Source organism: Corapipo altera, unplaced genomic scaffold (assembly GCF_003945725.1).
Source record: "Corapipo altera isolate COAL_440 unplaced genomic scaffold, ASM394572v1 61305, whole genome shotgun sequence".
NCBI lineage: Eukaryota > Metazoa > Chordata > Aves > Passeriformes > Pipridae > Corapipo > Corapipo altera.
The window spans coordinates 4,318,963-4,331,320 of record NW_020884909.1 but is presented as its reverse complement, the minus strand read 5'-3'; the positions used below and the strand labels follow the sequence as shown (position 1 = coordinate 4,331,320).

At 37.5% G+C, this 12,358-nt stretch overlaps 1 protein-coding gene across 2 annotated transcripts in view; it reads right to left on the bottom strand.

Moving 5' to 3' along the window:
- The window catches only part of ROR2 (receptor tyrosine kinase like orphan receptor 2), a 144,663-nt gene that overhangs the window by 41,949 nt on the left and 90,356 nt on the right, over positions 1-12,358 (bottom strand). For both annotated transcript variants that reach the window (XM_027653173.1, XM_027653174.1), the window contains exon 2: positions 1,404-1,481. In XM_027653173.1, coding sequence (XP_027508974.1) covers positions 1,404-1,476 — 73 coding nt within the window. In that variant the 5' untranslated portion in view covers positions 1,477-1,481. The remainder of the gene's footprint in view (positions 1-1,403; positions 1,482-12,358) is intronic.

Below are 12,358 nucleotides of genomic sequence, written 5' to 3'. Positions count from 1 at the left end.
ATTCTTTTACGTCTGTACCCTTAAAAGTTCAGACAGGACAGAAGAGAAAAGTGGGGTCAACTTGCCAAGCAAACAAGCTGGTCAGATGCAGTTAAAGATTAATCACAGACCTTTTTCCATCAAAAGAATTGGGTACATGAGTGTGAATAAAGCACTTGGTAGTATACAGTGCTAAGTGACAGGAACGACTATTACTGAGATTTATTCCCATAACAGATGACAAATTTTAATCCTCTAAAATAATTCATGAGCTTCAGAAAGTGGGAAGAGCCGAGAAAAGCAATATACCAGGTCTTCTTCACGAACAGGAGGGACACAGTCCTATGCTCATAATCAGTAGCAAGGTGGTTAGACACATGCAAACACAAGCACATCTTTTTCTTAACCACTTAAGGATAAAATTTAAAGGAAGATTCTGTAAAAAACCTTCTAATAGGTACAGTCAGGGTAAGAAATCTCACTAGTACACAAGCGAAGCACAATAAGGATTACATGACATTGGATATCTATGAGACTATATTCCAAAGTACCCTCACAGAAATGCTCCTCTGAAAGAGAAACTACAAGAATAACATCTGAACAGCATCACAGAGTTTTGCAGACTTCAACATGTTCTCATTTAATGATGCTAACATGACTACCTGACATTTTTTCTAAGCATAAGAGTTGGCATTACCAGGGCAGTGCATCCCTAAAAAGAAAAAAAAATCGGTACTACAAGTGAGAAAATACAGTTCTTCAGGTAGAACACTGAAAAATGTCCTGCTTTAGGAAGCTGCACCATATTGCAGCTGGAATTACAATTTGCAGTAAATACGTGCGTTTTCAGATTAAGAGTAGCATTTGGAACCATAGTTTTAAGTGATAAAGTATCATGGATTTTGTGTTAACTAATTAAGTTACTAGGAATTCTGACATTACAGTCAGTTTAAAAAACAAACAAACTAGCAAACACTAATGCTCAGTGCTACTTAAAAAGTAAGTATTCTTCTGTTGTCATGGGCTAGATTTAATTACTGCATTGCAAAGATATTTAGAGATACCAATACTTAAGATTTACCTATAGCGGCCAAGTGTAGCACTGTACAGAATTACATTAATTTCATGGACACAATGTGAACCAAAATATTCTAGGAAGGTAATAATAGTCCCCTGTGTTTGGATCAAACATCTAATCCCTTGGAGGGGGAGGAGCAAACATTCTTAAAAATTAATTTTTATAGACTCCTTTAACCTCGCTATCCCTGCTTGGAATCAGAAGTATTAAGTGACACAAGGTTGCCTTTCTTACAGACTTGTATTGACAGGTAAATCAAGGGAACATACAATAACAGGATTTTGATGGTCCTTTCCAAAGTATGTTTATATTTAGGCAGGGTGAAGAAAAAGAAACTACACTTTACCTTTGGGTGTTGGAATTGGTCTCTCAAGTCTATCCACATGACCTAAGGGGTCATTTGAATCTGGAATTTCCATTTCACCTAGGAAGGAATAAAAAGATTTGGTTGAATTGAGGTTCTGAGTTAATCTTTCTGTTAAACAGCGTTACACCATTGAGTTCAGCAAACTCACTTAGTCCAGACTCTGCTCCCAGAGTAGGACACAGGAAACATACCCTAACGAGGTCAGGATTTATCCACTGCAGATCAGAAAACTTTACAATAATTTACTTTGTGGATTTACTTTGTGTTTGGCAAAGACGGGTAGCATTAAAAACTACTTTTCATTTCTTACCAGAATAAAATTCACACGGTTTTACAAAGAATGCAAATATTTTCTGTCAGCAGTGCTGGCTTGCAAAATTAAGCAGTACCTCAGCTTTACTGACAGTCTCAGTTGCAAAATGACGTAAGTTTACCTTTGAAGTTACATTACAGCAACTCAGATTCTATTTCCAGGGGTCAGACTCATCATCACTGCTGACTTTCTTATCCTATTCTCAGCCTCATCCCTAAAGGATATCTTCCACAAATGAAAATATAATGATGTTACTTAAGCATTTCAAAGCATGAGGAAAGGGATAGAGATCTTCTGTCTGTCCTCCTTGTTTGTGTCTAATGTATCAGAGCAAGTCAGCAGACAGCAGACAGTACTTTCATGTTCCTTTGCATTTGTAGGTCTTCCTAAACCCTGACCATTATAAATCAGGAGTTGACCTGTCTGCTCTCCCTTTTGAAAATACGATGTTGTAAGGAACAGAGCTGAAATTCTACATCAGATAAAGCTGCAGATGTGCCTTAACTAAAACAACTTCTAAAATTACATCCCTTTTTTTTTTTTTTGACCTTTTCTAATTTACATTTAATTGTCAAAATTCTTTATGACTTTGGGATGTCACCAAGAGAGCACATAAATCTAAGGTCATCAGAATCTAAAGCGAAAGATCTGGGGTTTGTAGATCTGTTAGGGGTAAAATGAAACTAGAGAAAAGGCTCTCTCTCTTCCTTTTGTCCAGATTACCCTTTCTCCAAATTACACCCTACAACAATACTCTGACTGCAAGTCACAGTGATAAAATACAAGTAACACCACCCCTATCTTCCACCACATTATGAAAGAAGAAAATAACTGACACTTCTTTTTTTTCCTTTTATTCTTTTACCCATTATTTGAGAACAGATTTAGCTAACTTGCCTTTAAGTCTACAAGGTGAAACACAGAAACTGAAGACATTCTCTTCAACAGCCCGGGTCTGAAAGTATCTATTTTGTCACAGTCCTGCCTTCATCTCTCCCTTCATCTCCCACTGCTTGAGGTTCCTTGCCTGACACTAGTACAGATTCCACTTGACTTGTGTACTTATTCCCAGACACCCCAATTAGAGTGATGGTGAAGATGATGTTGTACCCTCGGTAACACACTCTTTCAAACTGGAACAGCCAAGGCCTGGGCAGATATCATCTTCTGCCACTCCCAGCACTGGCCACTGGAAATGAGAGACAGTATTCGTCTGGAGGCTGGAAGGAGAAATGGAAATGGGTGGCCAAGCTGGTGACATCTTAAATTGCCATTGTAAATCCCACTGCAGTGTGTCTTCATTCCCCTGAGGGTGCAGTACAGACTTAGTGCCTGACTTTTTACTGTACGGAAGTTTTGCTGATTTCTTTGATTCAGTGTGAATCAGTGAATGCATGATAGGTGTATTTTGTCAAATTTCAGCAGAGATACATAACATCCTGCTCCTACCAGGGGGCAGCAAGGCAAGTTCACCTCTATTCCCTGGTTCCTCTGTGTCACACAAGAGGTTTAGAATGGGACAGCAGCATTTAATGGCCACAGGGAGGATAAATTCAAGATGAGACAATCAATTAAAAGAAGAGTAGGAAAACCAACTGGCTTCTTAGTCCACAGGCACCTGCACTTAGCTTATCATAATCCACCAGGAAGGAACATTTTTAGGAACACTTGGTTGCTTAGTACTCAGATCTCTCGACTCCAGACTGCCCAAGATCTGAGCGGCACTTCTGGTTTAATACCATGTGTTCAACTTTAAAATAATGGTTCCATTCCTTCAGTAGGTTAGTGGGGCTTACAACAGGAAAAGACGCTGGAAATTCAGATAAATGAGCATAGAAAAGTTTTCCTCTCTTGTCTCCCCTTCCCAGACTCATTTCTCTTAATTTTTTTAAAGTTTTTCAAAACAAGGATGGAAAGAAACAAAAGCATTTACTGGTTTGAAAAAACTTCAGTAATAGTTTTTTGTGATTTACTCTCATACTTGATATGTTTCTGCCTGGAAAAAAACATTAATCTCCAGATGTGCTTTACCAGAGAACAATTACAAAACATAGATGACACCTATTATCAAAGCCTCCAGAACCAAGCAAAATTAAAATTAAAATAAAATAAAATTTAAATAAAATTAAAAATCTTTTGTGTACTTTGCAAAGTACAAATACAAACGAGATCCATCACTAAAACTTGCTTTTATGAAAGAAACATGTATATTTCACTTCCACCATATTTAGGACAAATTCCAAGCTTTAATCCCAAAGTTTCTGTACCACAAATTAAACCACCAAAAGTTACTATCAGTATGAAAAAATTAAGTTTTTCACACCATAAATGCTTCTGTATAAGATAACCAAGAAGTCACTACAACAAAATAAAACCTTTTCCTCTTGCACTAAACAGGATTAAAAAATCCTGAAGCCAAGAACTTAAAGGAAAAACTTGTGTATTCCTGTTGAATATTATTCTCATTGCTTTCTGATTTTGCATTACTAACTTATTGTGTTTTTCCTGCTATGCGTGAATCCATGGTGTTAATTTCAACAGCTAATAATTCTTGTCATTTTGTCTTCAATTTTCCTCACTGTAGTACAGATGCATCCCTGATCAAGGGCCACCACCAGCTTTCCGCAATTTTATTCTTGTTTGAAGACTCCTACACAACTATGCTCCTGCCTACGTCCCTTTTCTCATGTTGTTTAACCAATATTTCCATGAGGGTATCCCATTTTGCTTTTCTTCTTCCTATTTTCTGTATGTTTCCCTGGCAGAATATTTACGAGCTATTTCACTGCCTGGAGAGGGAAAAACATCCACAAAGTAACTTTAGGTGTCTGACTTTCACTGTCAGTCTTGATCAGTGAAAAGCCAGTGCTAGAAAAGACATAATTGTTCATTAAACTGATTTTAGATGCCTCGAAGATCAGATGGTCACCTCTTTTTATATCTATAACACATACAGCAGTGTCATACAATGCTAAGAAAAAAAGGTAGAGTTTCAAAACACAGAACTGACAAAACAACAGCACTGTTGTTATTAAGAGCTGATAAGAAGAAAAGTGCTCAATATTTGAACCTTAGATGTGATATTACCAACTCACACCGGCAGTAAGTATGCTCCCACACACTGGGAACACTGAACAGTGTGGGCTGTTGAGGGTCTCTCATCTCAAAAAGGGTACAGAAGAGCTGGAAGAGTTTCAGAGAAGAACAGTGAGAATAATTAGTGATAAACCAGGTTTTGCACAGCTGCTAGGATCTGTCTCTGAGTTCAGTGACAGTAAGGGTCTGTGGAGTCAAGAGAGTCTTAGAGTGGATGGACCTACCTCTCAGCAAAAGAAATGGCAGTGTTAGAAAAAAATAGCAACAATCAATTTCAAAACAAAGCTAAAACAAGGTAAAGTTTTCTCAGATGAGATGTAGTTGGATTGAGGGCAGAGTTCCCACAGGCTGCAGGTGAGAGTGGGCAAGTTCATTCAGACCTATCTCACAGAAATCCCATGTGGGTAAGGAAGTCCATGAGTACGAAGGAGCTGGAGGCTAGGTAAATATCCAGCACAGAGTACTACTACATACCTAGACCTCTTCTTACACTTTTACTTCACCACTTCATTTTTGTCGCCATGAGAACCAAGACACAGCATTGCACAGATCTCTCGTCTGCTCCAGTATGATTGCTCTTTTATTTTTCGCTTGCATGTGTTCTCTGCTCAGACATTAAATGTATCACAGCTTATTTCTGAAAGCCCACTTCTTCAATTTATATTTGCAGTGGTAGAGTGAGGTAGAAAATATCAGGAGTGCCTTGTCCTCCATGCACATTGCATGACCAGATAAGACTTATAAGACTTCAAAAGAACCAGAACTCAGCCTGAATGCCAGCTGCCAGCATGGGACAGTGTATGTGCCAAATGTAGGTAGCCAGGAATGTCACTCTTTTCAGGGAACACACAGTCAAGTAAAATGCAGATGCTGTAAACAGTAACTCTTTTAAACTTCTCACCCACACACAGGGCAATAATGGAAGCTATTTCAACTTAAGGAAATTGCCATCACCAAAAGAGAAACCATATTTAAAAATCGATGTTCTACAATTTTGATGTACAAAATACATTTTGTTCCTTTGACTTACTGCAGCAAACTGCAGCAAGAAAACAAGTGATACAGAAAATACTTTTCCAGATCATATATAAATAATTATCTCTTGTTTTGTCAATTCTCTTCTCCTGAAAATATGACAAAGATTTGCTTACTGACAAGGTCCAGCACACTGCTCTGTTTCAGGCACCAGTGACCAACAAAATACAGAAGCAAATATCCAGTGTTATTCAGAGATGTTTTTCTACATTTTTCAAAACTGTTTCCCAACTGATCACAGTATCAACTCACAGGGCATATACCAGTCATCATAAAAGAGCTGAATTTCTCCCTCTGAAATGGTTATTAGTTCACAGCTCATTCATTACTTGAGAGGTAACTGGAATAAACAGATTCCAAAACGCACTAAGCAGACACCAACACAGTGCATTAATCTTCATCAAAAAGCCTGTCACGAGGAGGTGGTTACCATAATTGATACCAGGGACAAACCAAGGCCTCAGCCTCACACAGGAAGAGTAAAAACAGGAGCCAGGTATTTTCAACCAGAGTGGGCCTGATTTAGAACAGTTAAGGGCTGGTTGATGCAATGACATGCAATGTTAATAACCGCCTTTCAGTTATTGCAGAGCGCAGATGAGATCCTAAAAGATGAGAAATTGCACAAACATTTCCTATTATTTATTAAAAAGAGTAAAAAAAGGAGTGCCAGAGAATTATAGAGCTATCAGCTTAACTTCAATTCCTGGAAAAATAATGGAACAAAGAGGTTATTTTTAAGCATTTACGATAAAGCAAAGAGATGAGTAATAACCAAAATAGAAGCCAACGTTGACTTGGCTTACATGGATTAGAATTGAACATAAGTCAACAATCAAAAACTGTTGCAAACAAGGCAGACTTCATACCAGGAGACATAAACAACAGTAATGTTCCCCATCTACTCAAACCTAGTAAAGCCCTGGACTGTTTTTTCAATTTCTTGTGTTCCATTGTAAGATGGGTAAGAGTAAAACTGAAATGCTGTCACTAGCACCATGAGGACATTCTACAAACCATGGCTAATAGAAAAAATAATGACTACTACACCTGCTTAGTCTGAAGAAGATTAGCCATTGACTCAGGGCTAGTATTCTTCAAACACAAAGGTCTCAGTGAATGAAATTTTCCAGGGTGGCAGATTTGGCAACCATCTATTTTATATATGACACTGCACAGGTAATAGCTACTTCTTATCCCAGGGTGAAACAGGATCTTTTCCAGTCTCATGATTCCATGAGTTAAACAACCATCTTTGTACCACTGTATTTTAAATCCCAAAGCTTACAAATAAATCCTTCAACACTAACAATTGCACAGAGCTACAATTAGGGAAACTGCAGATTTTTGTTCAGAATTTTCTTCCACTTGTCAATAATCCTGTTTCTGTAGCTGAAACCATTTTCTGATTTAAGCAGCAATATGCAACCTTTGCTTCCTGCGTCTGTAACCTTTTACTCAGGTTCTAACTTTCTTCCAATAACATAAAGCTCCCAAACTCTCTCTCTCCAGCCTAATACCCTCTAATATTCTGTTCTTTTCTTCGTAAAACTTTGTTGACCTTCTGTCAATTACTAACCTCTGGAACTCCCAAACAAAGGGCCCACTGTACCCTTTGATTCAGCTGCCAATCTGATTACTTTGGCTGGGGGAGGCAGGCTGCTTGGGTTGCTGAATTAGGGCCTTTCATTGAAATTTCTCTTTTCCAACATCTGCAGCCCCTGGCAACCAATTGCAGAGTGGGCTTGGCAGAACTGTAAAGGGTGGTGAATAGTCTACAAAAGATGCAGTTTGTAGCATAAAATCAGTGCGCCCCTTTCATGGTGGTGGCAGATTAGAACCTTCATGGCACACGTTGCTTAACTGCTGCAGTTTCACATAAAAATAGCTGAAGGTGGGGGAAATAACCTTCAGTTTCTGTTGCAGTTGCCCTGTCGAGCTAATTGTGAAGTCTGCAAAACAGTCACTTCTTGCCTTGTTACCAGCTTGCAAAGCATACTATTCACAGGACAACTTGTTAACTAGTTAAATTAAATTTATTCTTTAGCTATCAAAAAATTCTTTAAAATTACTTTCAGCTAAATTCATAATGGTAAAAAGTTCTTGCTATGAGACCATTAGAAAGGGAGCAAACTTTTCTAAGCCTGCTCTGTTACGACATCAAAATAACTTTAAATAAATATATTTAAAGTCAAACAACACCAGCCTACAAGTCACAGAACTACAGAAAGCTGGCCGAAAACACAGACAAGAAACTCTTTACAAAAGCCAGTATTGAGTTATACAGAATAAATTCCCCAAACTTATAAGCATTCCTTGTTAAAGCAAACACCTTGTTTCATTAGAATTTTCCCCTCTTTAGATTTTTTTTCTGTTATACCTCATAGCTATATTGAAATGTTTTCGTTTCAGAAAGTATCAGGAAAAACAGTCTGCTGCAAAATGTGGGAACTACACTACAGAACAAAAGCAGATCAAAGGTTTATGATCTGTAGCAATGAAATAGTTTCTTTATTTGGACAGAAAATTTATCATTGACTTAAAATAAAATTCCAAACTAACAAAATGTTAAGCCACCTTCATTCTGCCTGGTGAAGATTCGTTTCTTAAACACATGTTAACAGAGATGCAAAATTCTGCATTTTGTCAGATAAAGCATAAAGAGGGAATCTGTATATTGCATTAATCTCTGTTTCTGTGTTCACAGACTCATCCAGGATAGACAAGCGGCCTGATTTGGAAAACTAGGTGTCCAGTGCATGATTGAAAAAGCACTTCATAAATTTCACTATGTTCCTGCAGGAACTTCTTCATTTAATAAAGTAATCCTTATTAACCCATCATCAAACCACTCTAAAACACAATGAAAGAAATCAGCTAACTATCAGCACAGAATTGCAGAGAAGGAATTACTCTTGATTTTCACACAGAGCTGCAGTGAACCTCCAAAACAGAAAAAAAAAAGCATGCTGAAGATGCAGTTTATCTTCTTAGTCATCAGCCAGGCGCCTCAGCAAGTACTGTGAAGTCAGTGTGAAAAGAACAAAATGAGATGTCATTTAAAATATTGTTAATAGGGATTCAAATACAGACTTCAATGAATACCTTGATTTATTTTAATGTCTCATACTGTTAAAGCACATTTTACATTAACCACACAGTTGCATTTTCGATTGCACTGCCAATCTTAATCTTTTCATTACACAACCCTCATCATAAAGCTTTGTAATTAAATAACTTAGATTCTTTCCCCTGCAGTTCCTATTTGCCACTTAAAATGAGAGTTCAGAAATGCTAGTGAGACAAGCCAAAGATAAAGATTTATTCAGAATTTCAGGCACAGAGGAACTCTCATTAACAGCTGTCAAAACATTACAGTAAAACAAACAGCATCCACAGAAAAAAAGACACTCATTTTAAGTCACCATTTTCAATGCACAAGTTCTAAAGACAATAAACTTTGGATTACAAATTATTGTATTAGTTCACAGTCAAAACACTCTGATGAAGTTATAATAAAGGCCAACTCCTCTTATTTTACAATGCAGAGTGAAGAACACTTAACAGGAACCCAGCCTGCACAAAGGACTACCCAAATCCTATTTTCAGTTCTTAGGACTTCCTGCAAAGTCCTGGCCAAGTCACCTTAGGCCAAATTAGAAAAGCATTTGATGCCAAAAGATGCAGACAGATGTCTACGAGGACTTTCAAAAGCATGTGGGCACCTGAATCTCATGTCTGCAGTAAATATCCCTTAATCTTCTGTACCTCAGTTGCCCAGGGGCTGAGAGGCGGAAAGGTTAGTTCCCTGAAGTGGTTCCCAGTGCAGCTGCCTGAGTGTTTGAGTCAGCACAAGGAAAGGAGCAGCATGGAAGCAAGAAGCTAAGACAGAGAAAAGGCAGGAGGGAGTTTTTTGATGACTGTGGTGATTTATGCCACTACAAGTGATCACAGAATTCTAGACTTAAACCAGTGGCAGAGGAGCCTGACAGTCACAGCAGAGCACTGGTTTTGCTCTTAGTCAACAAAAGCAAAGCGTAAAGCACTATTTGGAAATAAACTGAGATGTAATTATGCCAGTAAAACTGTCCTGAATGTTTAATAACTAAGAATTAAACCAGAAATGCGTTTCAATGTAATTTCTAATTTGGCAACAATGGAACTAAGTCTACCAGCTGTCACAAGCATAGCTTTTCTGTGCGACTACATGTTTTACAGTCTAAGACAATATACTAGGGAGCATATAACAGCATTGAATCATAGAAAAAAACCCACAAGTAATTCTGGATTTCGTAACAAGTGGTCTTTGTTGGTAGTGCATTATGCTTAAAAAAAAAAAAAAGTAAAGCAACTGTGGGTACATTCCAGAGCTCTTCACCATCTCAGTTCTAAAATCACAGTTTAAACACAACCAATAGAAGCTCTGAACACACCTGCAGTAGCTCAAAGAACACCAAGCAACATGATAATTATCCATGGCATTATTACATGATTGATTATTTTAGTGCTTCTGGCTGTGAAAACAAAATAATCTCAACCAAAAGGTTGAAAATAATCATGATTTACGAGTATAACACTCCATCAATTGGTATAAACAATGATTTTCACAGTGCTCTTTTTTTTTTCTCTGAAAGAAAAAAAAAATTGGAATCCAAAAATGCCAGTTCTGTTGGCAGCCTTGGGCTGAAATGTTTAAGACTCCGGTCCAGGAAAACACCCCTAGACAGACAAACACTTGAAAATTGGCTTATTTCTAAGCACACTCTTAAATGCTTTCCTATATTTTGAAACAAAATGACAACATTAATCTTCTTCAGCCTAAGTGGTAAAGTAAAAACAGCACAGATCCCAACTGGGTGTAACAGCATACAGCAGAAGTTATTACTTATCGTAATGATTATTCTGACTGGTTTAACAACTATGGCAGAAGAACTACTGAAAGTGTAAAAAAAGACCTTCCTACAGGTTGTTTAGTTTTCACTCCCTAACTGTATTTCAGAAAGAGGAATTGCAGCAGTCTTGGAAGGTAGGGAGGTTAAAGCCTCTGGAAAATAGTGAGAGTAAACAGTATGTTCATAACAATCAGAGCACTTTTTGAATTACCTATGGGTAAGTATTATAAACATCTTCCTGACCAAAAGGATACAGTGGAGACCAAAGAATAATTAATTCTCAAACCCTAGTGCCTGATACTAATTTGAGAAACCTGAGCACCCATGCAGGACACCTGGGCAATCAAAACTTTAAGAAATCAAGGCTGGTAAGGGAGCCAATGATAGGGCAATATTAATCCTTAAATAAAATCCTTAAATAGATTCTGACGTTTTCCTATAACCAAGAATCACATTTTTTAAAGACAACTAGATAGAAAACTATGCTGGCTATTCTGAAGCTTTACTTAAGCACCTAGGATTTGTCTCCCCTAAGTCAGAGTTGAATGGGATCTTACAAAATTACACTGCTAAAATTGAAATCAAATACTGCATTCTAAGAGAAGCAGCTGGTCACTAATAAAAATTACTACAGGTTTTGCTCATGACCAGTAACAAAAATAAGTTAAGTATACTCAATTATATTGTCAGAGAGGGCAAATTTCCCTTTAACACAAAGTATTTTGGTTTCTAGATCAACAGTTTAAAATTAGTAATTTTCTGGTAGTTCTGGAACTGGAAGTTCTGTTTATAATGAGTAAATAGCTGTGGCTATTTACTAATACTAATTAGTATTAATAAACACTAATTCCTCTCCTGCAATAATGAGCACAGCTTGTACTGATGGCTGTGGAGCAAGCTGGGAGAGAGCAAGTCAGTGTGCAAGTGGTGTGGCCAGGCAAGTCTCCAGTGAGCACTCCCAGCCCTTTTGACCTGACCAAATATTGTTGGTGGCTAAACATCACTATGTGACTGTGTGTGTGCTTGTGCACGTGTAAACACGTGCCTCTGTGAGTAGAAAACAGAGGACAAAGTTCAGAAAGGATGCCAGGATGTAAAGGAAAATGGCTCCTCATCTATATTTTAGCCATTGAAAAATGCAAACCAGCTATTCTAATGGAAAGTTTTAAAGGTATGTTATTCATTTGTTTTAGTAGGATTTCCTCCATTTCACAGTATGGGGTTATTATTTAAATAACACTACTAATAAAGTTTAATTATATTTATATCTCTTCATTTGGGAGTAAATATCTAAACCACAAATTATTTATGCTGACAAACTGCTCGTTGAATCTACATAGAAAATACCTTCTTCCTACCACAGAATCTGTTTGACTTCTTGGATTACAACTGAATAAGTACAGTGAAGTCATAATGCTTGTCTACTCTGAAAGAAACTCTCTTTCTACTGTTGTTTAAACTACCTTTTCTGCTACAGAGGGGAAAAAAGCTCAGATGCTTAAGTGGACTCTGATACAGTTCCTCTTTGATATTTCACTAACAGAGCTAAGCAAAACTTTTCTGCATGAGAAGAGATGGGACATTATTTGCTCATGTTC